At 41.3% G+C, this 15,142-nt stretch overlaps 1 protein-coding gene across 1 annotated transcript; it reads left to right on the top strand.

The window, feature by feature from the left end:
• The first annotated feature begins 10,532 nt into the window (after nt 1-10,532).
• Nucleotides 10,533-14,428, top strand: LOC143785319 (E3 ubiquitin/ISG15 ligase TRIM25-like). Its single transcript, XM_077274068.1, has one exon. It carries the CDS (start codon nt 10,533-10,535, stop codon nt 12,099-12,101), a length of 1,569 nt encoding a protein of 522 aa, XP_077130183.1. The 3' UTR covers nt 12,102-14,428.
• The last annotated feature ends 714 nt before the right edge of the window (nt 14,429-15,142 follow it).

Genomic DNA, 15,142 nt, shown 5'->3' with positions numbered 1-15,142 from the left:
TTTTCGGGCACATGTTATTTTGTTATCGCTTTCTTTTCTGATTTTTAGGAGACAGAATGAAAAAAAAAAAGCAATTCAGATTTTTTTTTTGCTGGGTGGGGGGGATTTATGCCATTCCGAGTGTGGTAAAATTGATAAGGCAGTTTTATTCTTCAGGTCAGTACGATTACAGCGATGCCTCATTTACAGTAAAAGTATTCAGACCCCTTTAAATTTTTCACTCTTTGTTTCATTGCAGCCATTTGCTAAATTCAAAAAAGTTAATTTTTTTCTCATTAATGTACCACATCATGACTAAAAAATACAGAAATGTAGAAATTTTTGTAAATTTAATAAGAAAAACTGAAATATTACATGGTCATAAGTATTCAGACCCTTTGCACAGACCCTCATATATAAGTCACATGCTGTCCATTTCCTTGTGATCCTCCTTGAGATGGTTCTACTCCTTCATTGGAGTCCAGCTGTGTTTAATTAAACTGATCGGACTTGATTTGGGAAGGCGCACACCTGTCTATATAAGACCTCACAGCTCACAGTGCATGTCAGAACAAAGGAGAATCATGAGGTCAATGGAACTGGCCAAGGAGCTCAGAGACAGAATTTTGGCAAGGCACACATCTGGCCAAGATTACAACAGAATTTCTGCAGTACTCAAGGTTCCTAAGAGCACAGTGGCCTCCATAATCCTTAAATGGAAGAAGTTTGGGACCACCAAAAGTCTTCCTAGACCTGGCCGTCCACCCAAACTGAGCAATTGTGGGAGAAGAGCCTTGGTGAGGGAGGTAAAGAAGAACCCCAAGATCACTGTGGCTGAGCTCCGGAGATGCAGTATGGAGATGGGAGAAAGTTCCACAAAGTCAACTATCACTGCAGCCCTCCACCAATCAGGCCTTTATGGCAGAGTGGCCCGACGGAAGCCTCTCCTCAGTGCAAGACATGTGAAAGCCCGCATAGAGTTTGCTAAAAAACATATGAAGGACTCCCAGACTATGAGAAATAAGATTCTCTGGTCTGAAGAGATGAAGATAGAACTTTTTGGTGATAATTCTAAGCGGTATATATGGCCAAAACCAGGCAATGCTCATCATCTGCCCAATACAATCCCAACAGTGAAACATGGTGGTGGCAGCATCATGCTATGGGGGTGTTTTTCAGCTGCATGGACAGGACGACTGGTTGTCATTAATGGAAATATGAATGCGGCCAAGTACTGAGATATCCTGGATGAAAACCTCTTCCAGAGTGCTCTGGACCTCAGATTTGGCCAAAGGTTCACCTTCCAACAAGACAATGACCCTAAGCACACAGCTAAAATAACAAAGGAGTGGCTTCAGAACAACTCTGTGACCATTCCTGACCGGCCCAGCCAGAGCCCTGACCTAAACCCAATGGAGCATCTTTGGAGAGACCTGAAAATGGCGTCCACCAACGTTCACCATCCAACCTGACGGAACTGGAGAGGATTTGCAAGGAAGAATGGCCGAGGATCCCCAAATCCAGGGGTGAAAAACTTGTTGCATCATTCCCAAGAAGACTCCTCACTGTACGAGCTCAAAAGGAGCTTCTACTCAATACTGAGCAAAGGGGCTGAGGACTTATGACCATGGGATAGTTCAGGTTTTCTTTTTTAATAAATTAGCAAAAATGTCTACATTTTTTTTTCAGCCAAGATGGGGGACAGAGTGAACATTAATGAGGAAAAAAATTAACTTTTTGAATTTGCCAAATAGCTGTAATGAAGCAAAAAGTGAAAAATGTAAAGGTGTCTGAATACTATCCATACCCACTGCATACCTAGTAGCTCCCTTGTGTAGTTATCACATACAATCCATATAATCAAGAGACCTTGGACCCTGAAAAACTGCAGGGAAAACAACATTTATTGGGAGGGAAAGTTTGTGCTGCTGCTTCGGACTAAAGGAAAGAGAATCTACTGTAAGAAATGAGGCTTTCCATGTCATCCTACTGCAGCAGCAGCAATGGGAATATAGCAATTAACCATCCTTTGGGTGGGTACTGTTCACTGCGGAAGGCACTCTGCCGAAATGCGCATAGGGGTTGCGGCGTCTCCACACATGTGCTGGTAAGATTCATTCATACTTATTTATGCTGACCACATTGATTGATTTAGTTGTACATTTGGGTTTTATGTACCTGGGTAGCTAGGACTTGGCTTGTGGTTTTTTTTTTTTTTCCCTAAGTCTTTACACTATGCACCTTTATTCTTACCCATGGTCCTGAATCCATTTCCATCACTGTTTACATATTTAGGATTTTTTGGTTCCTAACACTGGGGTATATATTTATACTTATTTATATTTATCTCTGGTAACTATTTTATACTAACCCTTCGTGTACGATCCCTTTTTTCCTATTCAGCCCATTGTGGTCTTGCTATGTGTTTATTTATTTATTTTTGTTAATATCTTACCCTCCTGTTGGTGACGCCTTTTGTTGCTATTTTTGGCTCACTAAGCACTATTGGCTACAATATTTTACTGACTTTTTATATGTACTAATAAAGTTTTCTATCATTGTTCTTGCATACGTGTCTTTTTGTATGTTTAAATATCTGCTTTCACGTTGAACCTGTTTCCCATTAGTACTAATTTAGATACCACTATAGCACCTTCTGATTAGTGTACTTGACTATAGTATTATAATCCGAGGTATCTTTTTGCTGGAAATATCAATATGATGTTATATACAGGAGGAGATGACATACAGGTATATACTATATACAGGAGGAGATGACATACAGGTATATACTATATACAGGAGGAGACGACATACAGGTATATACTATATATATAGGAGGAGATGACACACAGGTATAGACTATATACAGGAGGAGATGACACACAGGTATAGACTATATACAGGAGGAGATGACACACAGGTATAGACTATATACAGGAGCAGATGACACACTGTTATATACTATATACAGGGGAGATGACATACAGGTATATACTATATACAGAGATGACACACTGGTATATACTATATATATAGGAGGAGATGACACACAGGTATATATTATATACAGGAGGAGATGACACACAGGTATAGACTATATACAGGAGGAGATGACACACAGGTATATACTATATACAGGAGCAGATGACACACTGTTATATAGTATATACAGGGGAGATGACATGCAGGTATATACTATATACAGAGATGACACACTGGTATATACTATATACAGGAGGAGATGACATACAGGTACATACTATATAAAGTAGGAGATGACACACAGGTATATACTATATACAGAGGAGATGACACACAGGTATATAGTATATACAGGAGGAGATGACACACAGGTATATACTATATACAGGAGATGACATACAGGTATATACTATATACAGAGGAGATGACACACAGGTATATAGTATATACAGGAGGAGATGACATACAGGCACATACTATATACAGGTAAGATGACATACAGGTATATACTATATATAGGAGATGACACACAGGTATATACTATATACAGGAGCAGATGACATACAGGTATATACTATATACAGGAGGAGATGACACACTGGCATATACTATATACAGGGGAGATGACATACAGGTATATACTATATACAGGAGATGACATACAGGTATATACTATATACAGGAGGAGATGACATACAGGTATATACTATATACAGGAGGAGATGACTTACAGGTATATACTATATACAGGAGGAGATGACATACAGGTATATGCTATATACAGGAGAAGAGGACATACAGGTATATACTATATACAGGAGGAGATGACATACAGGTACATACTATATACAGCGCTGAAGTATGTTTACATACTATATACAGTATGTGTATGTGTGAGCTAATATAGGGGGAGGGCTTCCTGTTGGCTGGGGATTTATCAGGCTGCCAATTTAGCTTACAAATACTGAGGTAAAAATACTGAGCAAATAACGTGTGAACGAGGTCTAATACAGGAGGAGATGACATACAGCTATATACTATATACAGGAGGAGATGACATACAGGTATATACTATATACAGGAGAAGATGACACACATATATACTATATACAGGGGAGATGACATACAGGTATATACTATATACAGGAGGAGATGACATACAGATATATACTATATACAGGAGAAGATGACACACATATATACTATATACAGGGGAGATGACATACAGGTATATACTATATACAGGAGATGACACACTGGTAAATACTATATACAGGGGAGATGACATACAGGTATATACTATATACAGGAGGGGATGACATACAGGTATATACAGGAGGAGATGACACACACATATATACTATATACAGGGGAGATGATACACAGGTATATACTATATACAGGAGATCACATACAGGTATATACTATATACAGGAGGAGATGACACACTGGTATATACTATATACAGGGGAGATGACATACAGGTATATACTATATACAGGAGATGACATACAGGTATATACTATATACAGGAGGAGATGACTTACAGGTATATACTATATACAGGAGGAGATGACATACAGGTATATACTATATACAGGAGGAGATGACATACAGGTATATACTATATACAGGAGGAGATGACATACAGGTACATACTATATACAGGAGGAGATGACACCCAGGTATATACTACTGTATATACAGGAGGAGATGACATACAGCTATATACTATATACAGGGGAGATGACATACAGGTATATACTATATATATAGATGACACACAGGTATATACTATGTACAGGAGGAGAAGACACACAGGTATATACTATATACAGGGGAGATGACATACAGGTATATACTATATACAGGAGGAGATGACATACAGGTACATACTATATATATAGGAGGAGATGACATACAGGTATATACTATATAAAAGAGGAGATGACACATAGGTATATAGAGGAGGAGATGACATACAGGTATATACTATATACAGGAGATGACACACATATATACTATATACAGGAGCAGATGACATACAGGTATATACTATATAAAAGAGGAGATGACTCATAGGTATATAGAAGAGGAGATGACATAGAGCATGTATATACTATATACAGGGGAAATGACATACAGGTATATACTATATATAGGAGGGGATGACATACAGGTATATAATATATACAGGAGGAGTTGACACATAGGTATATACAATACACAGGAGGAGATGACATACAGCATGTATATACTATTTACAGGGGAGATGACATACAGGTATATACTATATACAGGGGAGATGACATACAGGTATTTACTATATACAGGAGATGACATACAGATGTATACTATATATAAGGGAGATGACAAACATGTATATACTGAGGGGAAAATGAGAGGTGTGAGTGCAAAATGAGAGGAGTGAGGGAAAATAGTGGAGTGATCGGAAAATCAGAGATGTGAGGTCGAAATGACAAGTGTTAGGGGGGAATGAGAGGAGTGAGGGGGAAATAAGAGGAGAAAGGGGGAAAATAAGAGATGTGAGGGGGAAAATGAAAGATGTGAGGGTGAAAATGAGAGGCGTGATGGGAAAATAAGAGAAGTGAGGTGCTATAACTAACCACAGATATTTACTATGCCCAGGCAACGCCGGGCTCTTCAGCTAGTATATAATAAATAAGGGAAATTGTGCTGTATGTTATATATTTTTTAATATGATTTCAACACTCCAATTCATTAATACAAATGATAGAGATATTGATTGGCTTTATTATAAAATATGCATAGTATAGCCCTAACGTACCGATACACTAAGCGACGCTGCAGTGATATAGACAACGAGCCGATCGCTGGAGCGTCGCTGTTTAGGTCGCCAGGAGACATCAAACACGGCAACTCCATAACGATGCAGGAGCGATCCAGTGACGTAACGGCGACTCACTTATTGTTCTCGCTGGTTGTTAGCTCCATGTAAAAACATTGCTGGCATCGTTGCTTTTGCTGTCAAACAGGACGAATCACGCCGACCTGAGGACCAAATAAAGTTCTGGACTTTCAGCTCCGACCAGCGATATCACAGCGGGATCCTGATCGCTGCTGCGTGTCAAACACAACGAGATCGCTATCCAGGACGCTGCAACGTCACGGATCGTTGTCGTTCTCATTGTAAAGTTGCTCAGTGTGACGGTACCTTTACTGTATGGAGTCCACAGAAGGTTACATGTCACTTGTCCAGAATGTAAATGACCGAGTACACTTGTTCCCATGAGATGGTATCATGTAAATGTTAATTAGACAGATACTTGTTAAGCCCCCAGGGATGCCAGCTGGTGTTCTTATCTATTTGGCCTGAAGGCTACAGTACACATACCATGTTATAGAACAAAGCCTCAGATAGCAGGGTAGAGATCAAAAGCTTTTAACATATAAATGAATGCCTGAGACACAGAGAGACACAAGGACATGGACAGACAGATTTGGGTTGAGCGAGGACACAGAGAGCAGGCTGAATTGACTCCTACCATTTCCAATATAATGTATGACTTATGATTATTGATTATTTGCCATTTTGAGTGACTGCTTATATTTATTATCTTTTATTAAGTAAATTCATTTTTGTCTTATTCAATTTTCGTGTGAGCATTTATTCATCACAATTCTTTGAACCGAAACAAAACAGAAATCATAACAGCAGTAGAGTTACATTTAGTTTACAAAAGGGTGAAACTGGATATACCAGTGTTGTGAGCACAAAGGGGCTTTTGCTGGAGGTGTCAAACCTGGGGGTGGGGGGGTGTTTACCAATGGTCCGTACTAGAAAGAATATTTCCTAGTGTCTGTATAGGAAGACACAGGTATTGGAACACCACAACTTGGCTCATTGTCCATTCACACACTATCGCATAAATAGAGCAATCTAGCTCATCCTGGAAAAAAGAGACTATGACACAAAGAGAAAACATGTGGGAGCAGCATAAAGGCTGATGTGCTCCATGATTCACTCTCCTTCCCTCAAGGAAACAAACAATAACTGCAGATGGAAAGATTTAGGCATTTTCTGTTATCTCTCCCTTTTTATTTTATAACTGTTTTGCATATTTGTGTGTCGTTGTATTTTTACCCTTTTTATATATATAGTTATTGTGAGCATTGTATATTTTTATATTAAAGCCTAATACCTTTAATAAGTAGTTCCTTGTTCGCTCTAAAGAGAACCCCTGCAGGCACCCTCCATGTCACGTGCTGGGAAGTGTGTGTGACAGTTATTTTTTAATACCTGCTAATGTATAAAACTGTATTGTACACGGATCACAACATGCATGAAAATCATCTGAGTTTTCTGGATGAATCTCGGACAATTTGTTATACGCTCGTGTGAACAAAGGCCAGGCGAGCGTATGAAGCATCACCCTAGCTAATCCATATTGTCATCCGAGTGTGTTTTACATCCATTTTACACAATAATGTTATAAAATGTTCACAATCAAATACAATCGCCTCTGTTAATAATGATGATGTACCTGTAAGAATCGGATGTTACACAAATAATCCGTAAGGGATCTGATTTTTTTTACCACCAGCCTTCTTCTGACATTGCCGAGAACGGGGAGGGAGAAAATACCTCTGCAGCTGAATCTGCACCTTCACAGAGATGGACAGTGTGCACATGATTGACCGTGGCTCGACTTTTTTCTGGAAGTCCCATAGAGAATGAATGAAACATACAACCTGACGCTCCATTTTGTAGCAGAGATAAAAATGTCCCTCCTGCTGATTGGTGCAGTTTTCCATGGTTGGACCCTTCCTTCAGATAGCTGACAACATGTTTCTACTGGACATCCCTGCCAACAATGGTCATTAGCAAATGACCATGGGGGATTGACATGGCCGAGCTCCTCTGACTGAGTACTACAAGTAGCAGGGACTTAGTAGAAAGACTTTTTCGTGCTAAAAAGTGTGTCTTAAAGTCCTGCAGAATGTTATTATCAACCTGAGGCCTCATTAAGATATGTTTTCCATCAGTGCATTGTCCGTGTGCCCAACACACCACATCTGCTCAGCACACCGACCACTGCTAGGTAATGGACAAGTGAGTGAATTTCCCCACAGAACAATTGTATGTGTGGAAAATAAATCTCATTGTTCTCTAGTCTCGTCATTGTACAGCCCAGAATCGTGCATGTAGTAGCAGGAGGCTTCTGTCCACAGTATGGACGAGCTCACTGAGCGGCACCATTTGATCCACAGGCGGATGAGGCTGCCCTGATCTTTATAATGGTCTCCTGACTCCTGTCTGATCGGAATAAGTGGAATTGAGCTTCTGTTTATCTCACATCTTGGAGAGGCTCTTTGAAGCTCAGCTAACTTCTCTTTCCTCAAACTGGTGGTAGATTCTCTATACTGCAAACAGGTGGAGTCTCTACAACTACAACAATTACAAAAAGAATAAAGAATTGGAAGCATTTAAAGATATCAGGATGGATGAACACAGAACTTAATCACTTTTTAAAAGGAAAAAAGAAAGGTATATCAAATGGAAAGCGGGGGCATATCTAAAGAAGAATATAATGATGTCTGCAGGGAATGCAGGGCACGAGTTAGAAGAGCTAAAGCCAGGAATGTAGTGAGGCTTGCAAGGAAGACCAAAATTAGCAAAAAGTATTTGCGGGTATGGCAAAAGAAAAGTCAAAGATACTATAGGAGTTTTACAGGATGAAAAGGATAAAGTGGTCACAAATGATATTGAGAAGGATGAACGTCAAAATTCCTAATTTGGATCTGTGTTCTCCAAGAAAGCAAATGTAACATCAACTGACCTTCAAGGTGCCATTGAAGAAATGAAAGAATCCACTCTATCCATAAACAGAGAAATGGTGAGGGAACAATTGGCTAATTTAAATGAATTTAAATCTCCTAGTCCAGATGAATTACATCCTACGGTACTGAAAGCGTTAGCAGAGAAAATTGTAGAACCACTAGCCAGAATCTTTGAAAAATCCTAGAGAACAGGAGAAGTCCCAGAAGATTAGAGAAGAGCAAATGCTGTCCCTATATTCAAAAAAGGAAAGAAGTCGGAGCCAGGAAATTACAGGCCAGTAAGCCTTACTTCTATACCAGGGAAGATCTGTGAACAAATTATTAAACAGCATGTATGTAAGTACTTGGATAAGAATACAGTAATTAACCAGAGCCAGCATGGGTTTTTTTAGCAAACAAGTCATGCCAGACTAATCTAATTTCCTTCTATGATGGAATTACTGACTGGGTGGATCAGGGAAATGTGGTAGGTATAGAATAACTCAACTTCAGCAAAGCATTTGATAAATTATATCATACTATCCTTACTGAAAACATTACCAAGTATGTGATTGACAAGGCTACAGTTATTTGGATTCAGAACTGGCTCAGTGATCGTACTCAAAGAGTGGTGATAAATGGTTGCACATCCAACTGGAAAAGTGTTTCAAGTTGGGTACCACAAGGCTGTGTCCTGGCCCCTGTGCATTTTTATAAATGATCTAGATAAAGGAAATTAAGGTAAACTATGGTAATCAAATTTGCAGATGATGCAAAGCTAGGAGGGATAGCTAACACTAGAGAAGACAGAGAAAGTATTCAGAAGGATCTAGATAAGCTTGAACAATGGGCAGCGACTAATAGAATGGTATTAAACAGGGAGAAGTGCAAGATTCTACATCTGGGCAAGAAAAATGAAAATTACATCTATAGAATGGGAGGAACAGAACTAAGCAACAGCATGTGTGAAAAAGACTTCAGTATACTAATAGATCACAGACTGCACATGAGTCAACTGTGTGATGCAGCAGCACAAAAAGGCAAACACAGTTCTATGATGTATTAACAGAAGCATAAAGTCTAGACAACGTGAAGTAAGTATCCCTTAACTCCTCCTTGGTCAGACCTAATTTGGAATACTGTGTCAAGTTCTGGGCACTACATTTAAAAAAAAGACATTGAAAACTTGGAGCAAGTTCGGAGAAGAGCAGCCAGGATGGTGAGCGGACTGCAAAGTATGACCTACAAGGAAAAGGATCTGGGAATATTTAGCTTGCAAGAAAGAAGGCTAAGAGGATACTTAGTAGCCATCTACAAATATCTGAAGGGCTGTCACAGTGTAGAGGGATCATCATTATTTCATTTGCACACGGAAAGACGAGAACCAATGGACAGGGAGAAGATACACATTAGATATTAGAAAAAACTTTTTGACAGTGAGGGAGATCAATAAGGGGAACAGGCGGCCACGAGAGGTGGTGAGTTTTCCTTCAAAGGAAGTCTTCAAACAGAGTCTGAACAGATATCTGTCTGAGATGGTTTAGAAAATCCTGCATTGAGCAGGGGGTTGTACATGATGACCCCGGAGGTCCCTTCCAACTCTAACATTCTATGATTCTATGAACTACACGATCCTTTCAATCATTTTCTGCCTCAGCCACAAACAGTCTCTGAACTGCAGGGGTTAATAGTTTATTATCAGAAACCTCCGCCCTTTTTGCGTAAGGATACATTTCATCTTTCGTTTCCTGCTCTTTTGTACTACAATGGCGTCTGCGGAGCTGAGGGACGAGCTGAACTGCTCCATCTGCCTGAGCCTCTATACAGATCCTGTATCCCTGAGATGTGGACACAACTTCTGCCGCTCGTGTATTGTGAGTGTGCTGGATGCACAGGAGGCGGCTGGAGGGTATTCCTGTCCTGACTGCAGAGCAGAATATCCGGAGCGTCCGGCCCTGGAGAAGAACCGAAAGCTGAGGAACATAGTGGAGCTTTTCTCATGTACTCAGCCTGGTATGGAGGAGACCAGAATCTTCTGTACTTACTGTACAAAGTCTCCAGTACCGGCTGTAAGGACATGTCTGCAATGTGAGACCTCCATGTGTGAGGAACATCTCACAGCTCATAACAAGTCGGTGAATCACAATCTAATTGAACCAACAGTGTCGTTTAAGGGACAAAAATGCTCCACACACAATGAGATCCTGAAATATTACTGCCCTAAAGATGCCACCTGTATCTGTGTGTCCTGCTGGGTGGCCGGAGACCACAAGGGACATGACGTGGAGCCACTGGACGTGGCTTCTGAGAAGAAAAAAGAGAAACTGAGGAAATATTCTGATGATCTAAAGCCACAAAATATAAAAACTCAGAAAAGAGTCCAGAATCTACAAGATCATAAGGTGAAGATCCAGGAGAAAGCTTCTGATAAGAGGAAGAACATCAGTAAGATGTTTATGAACATTAAGAAGAAACTGGAAATGGCAGAAAAGAAAGCGCTGAGTGAGGTCTCCAGGCAGGAGGAGAAGATTGTGTCCCAGATATCGCATCTGATCAAGAAGCTGGAGATACAGGAGGACGAGCTGTCCAGGAAGATGCGTCACGTGGAGGAGATGTGTCGTGTCACCGACCCAATAAGACTCTTACAAGAGAGTGACATTACAGTATGTAGTCATGGAGGTGATGAAGACACAGGGGGAGATGGTGGAGAGGTCAGTTCTGAGGAGGATCTGGATGAGGTTCTGATCTCACTGACCTTACACCGATCTATGAGGGATATTATCACAAATGTAACATCAGAGCTCGGGGTCCATGTCCCAGACATATTGCTGGATGTGGACACTGCTCATAGATGGGTGAAGATATCAGAAGATCTGAAAACAGCAACAGATTTAGAAGAAGAACAGGAGAAAACAGAATCATCAGAAAGATTTGTGGATTACTCCCAGGTGTTAAGCAGATGTGGTCTCTCCTCAGGAAAACATTACTGGGAGGTAGAGTGGGACCAGATAGGTGTATGTGGCATCGGATTGTCCTATCCCAGTATAGAAAGGGAGGGTGGACAGTCTGATATTGGAAATAATGATAAATCTTGGAGTTTGTTTATGTGTGATGGAGGATATAATGTATATCACAACTCTGTTAGATTAACTTTTAGTGTAAAGCCAACATGTCCAATACTTGGAATCTTCTTAGACTATGAGGCCGGGCGTCTGTCCTTCTATGAGCTGTGTGACCCCATCAGACACTTACACACCTTCACCGCCTCCTTCACTGAACCCCTACATGTTATTTTATATGCGAATGATGGAGCCTCTGCTACAATAAGAAGATGAGGCCGATGTCGTCCTCGTCACATTATAATTACATTATTTCTTTTCACACGGACACATCTGTATATAGTGTATAGGTGGTCTGGCTCCATCAAATGTCGCTGTTTAAGTGTGGAACAGAAAAGTGCCGGAAATGTACCATAAGTGACTAGAAGGTACAAGTAAGCACTAATTATTAAATGTACTTAAGTTTTCTTTTTCCCCACACTTACTGTTTCAGTATGCTTACATCGGCCCTTACAGTTTTTGCTCCAAAGATCCTTACTCTCCTTCACTATCTCCAGACTCCAGCACCTTATAACCAAACTATCATCTCTCCTTCCCTTTTACCTCCCCACCTGACCTCATCTGCAGACCTGCTCCTCAACTTCAGATCTCTCCTTCTAAAGCATAAAACAATCCAGCCACTCTCCTTTTCCCACCTGCTCTCCCTCTCTCTACTTCTCACTGCTGGCGACATATCTTCCAATCTTGGACCTTCACAGCTGATGCTTCCCATTAATTCCCCCTCCTATCCCTCCCAACCTAATATGAATTTCCGCAATCTCTCCTACGTTAAACCCGTGCCCCTGACAGACCCCAATGCTCCCTCTCTCTGGAGCAATCTGGAATGCCCACTATGTCTGCAATAAACTTCATGTGATTCATGACCTCTTGACCTCTCGCAATTTTTCCATCCTTGGCCTCAACGAAACATGGCTGACACCTTCCAACATGGCCTCTCCTGCTGCATTGTGTTATGGCTGACTCCCCTTCACCCACACTCCTCACCCTGGCAACAGACATGGTGGAGGAGTGGGTCTTCTCTTTTCTAACTCCTTCACCTTCAACCGTATCCCACCTCTACCCTCCCTTATCCTCCCCTCTTTTACAGTCCACTCTGTCCACATCTACTCTCCCTCCAACCTCCAAGTGCCCGTAATATACCGATCTCGAGGATCGGCCACTGCCTTAAATGACCATTTCTCCACCTGGCTTCTTCACTTTCTCTCTGCTGACATTCCGACCATCATCATGGGTGACTTCAATATACCCACTGACACCTACCGGTCAACAGCCTCCTAATTCCTGTCACTTCATCTTGTGGACTTACTCAGTGGCTCTCCACACCCACCCTCACAGATGGGCACACATTAGACCTGATCTTCACCCGTCTCTGTTCCCTATCTAACTTCACAACCTCTCCTCTCCCTTTATCTGACCACCATCTACTCACATTCTCATCCCTGTCCTCCTCACCTGTCACCCATGTCCAGCAACTAAGCGCACCCTTGCAGAAACTTTGCACATCTAGACACTTGCACACTCCCTGACTCTATTCTACCACTGGCATCCATATCATCACTCCATAGCACAGACAGCGCCACTGTTTTCTAAAATGTGACTCTTGTAACACCTATTGACACGGTCGCCCCTCTCATTCATAGCAGAATGCGACGAATCAATAGACAACACTAGCACAATAACCTCACTCAGAAGCTTCGGCAAGTGTCCAGGGTTGCGAAGTGGCGTTGGAAGAGAACACATTCACAAGATAACTTCACCGCTTTAAAAAAAGCAACATCTGCCTTAAAATCAGCCTTCACCTCTGATAAGCAGGCCTACTTTGCATCACTTGCATCCTCCTTATTCTACAACCCCAAACAGTTATTCAACACTTTTAACTCCCTCCATCATCGTCCACTGTTCCCTCCGGCCTCCCTCATCTCTGCTGAGGACTTTGTCACACATTTCACAAATAAGATCGACCAACCAAGGCAAGTCTTTATTGTTCAACCACCACAACCCCTTAGTATACCTGACCAATGCCCAAACCCCATAACCTCCCTGTTCAAAATCACTGAAGGAGAGCTTACTCATCTCCTCTCCAAATCACACCTCACAATTTGTGCACTTGACCCAATCCCATCCCACCTCCTTCCCAATCTCATTCCACCTCCTCCTCAATATCACCACCACACGTATCCCATCCCTAACCCATCTCTTCAATTTATCACTAACTTCTGGCACCTTCCCTTCTGCTTTCAAACATGCCACAATCACACCTATCCTGAAAAAGCCATTCTTCGACCCATGCTATGCTATGTCCAGCTATCGCCCCATATCGCTGCTCCCACGTTGCTCATTCTGATTCATTCTCCGTTACTTACTCTGTGACAAGCTTTCTAGTTGTTTGCATTTCTATTTAGATGTTGCCTCACATTGTTTCCATCTTTGGGGTAATTCTTTTTTTATTGACTCACCCACCATTAATGTCTATGCTTATTACGTTGGATATTTCATCTCTTTTAAAAATTATTCAATAAATATTGTTGATCATGTTTTATTCATATCTGCTTTAGACCTCGCACATTTCTTTTTTTCGGGTTTATAAACTGGATTGTAAAATCCATGTTCAGAAAGCTGAATGTCCCCTTCTGACTCCCACAGCGTGTGCAAACCACAGTTATTGTACACTTGCACGGCATTACTGCAAAGGGGAGAACCCACCTAAAAGGCTTCTCCAGGTCTAATCAGTGATCACCTACCACTGCACAGTTCATCGTTATGAGATCAATGTGGGTCCGATACCCGGCACAACCACTGATCAACTGAAACCTGCTCCACCAAAACAAGGTCTGGGCAGAACACAGCAGCACTGTCCATTACTTAGTGCGCACAGGTGAATACTGTGCTTAGTCCATTGAAATGAATGTACTGCGGGACTCGGCATAATTTGCTTATTCAGGCCACTTTTGGGAGGTTTGACAGCTTTGGTAGCTTAGGGGACTCTGCAAATGGCGCCCAGATCTTACACCAGTGATGGAAGTTAGCATGGACATTGCATGTATTATTAGAGCATTGGCCTAAGGCCTCTTTCACACATCCATTTTTTAGAATCAGTCACAATCCGTTGTTTTTAGAAAAAAAACGTATCCAGCAAATGTTGCCGCTGGAGCCGTTTTTTTTCCGATAGACTTGTATTAGCGATGGATTGTGACAGATGGCCTTCCGTTTCATCCGTGTTTGAGGGATTCGTTGTAAAGTCGTTGTCCGTCGGCAGG

This window comes from Ranitomeya variabilis, chromosome 7 (assembly GCF_051348905.1).
Source record: "Ranitomeya variabilis isolate aRanVar5 chromosome 7, aRanVar5.hap1, whole genome shotgun sequence".
NCBI lineage: Eukaryota > Metazoa > Chordata > Amphibia > Anura > Dendrobatidae > Ranitomeya > Ranitomeya variabilis.
This window is presented reverse-complemented; position numbering and strand designations above follow the sequence as displayed.

Coding starts and splice junctions, on each gene's coding strand:
- LOC143785319 (XM_077274068.1), top strand. CDS start 10,533: ATGGCGTCTGCGGAGCTGAGGGACGAGCTGAACTGCTCCATCTGCCTG.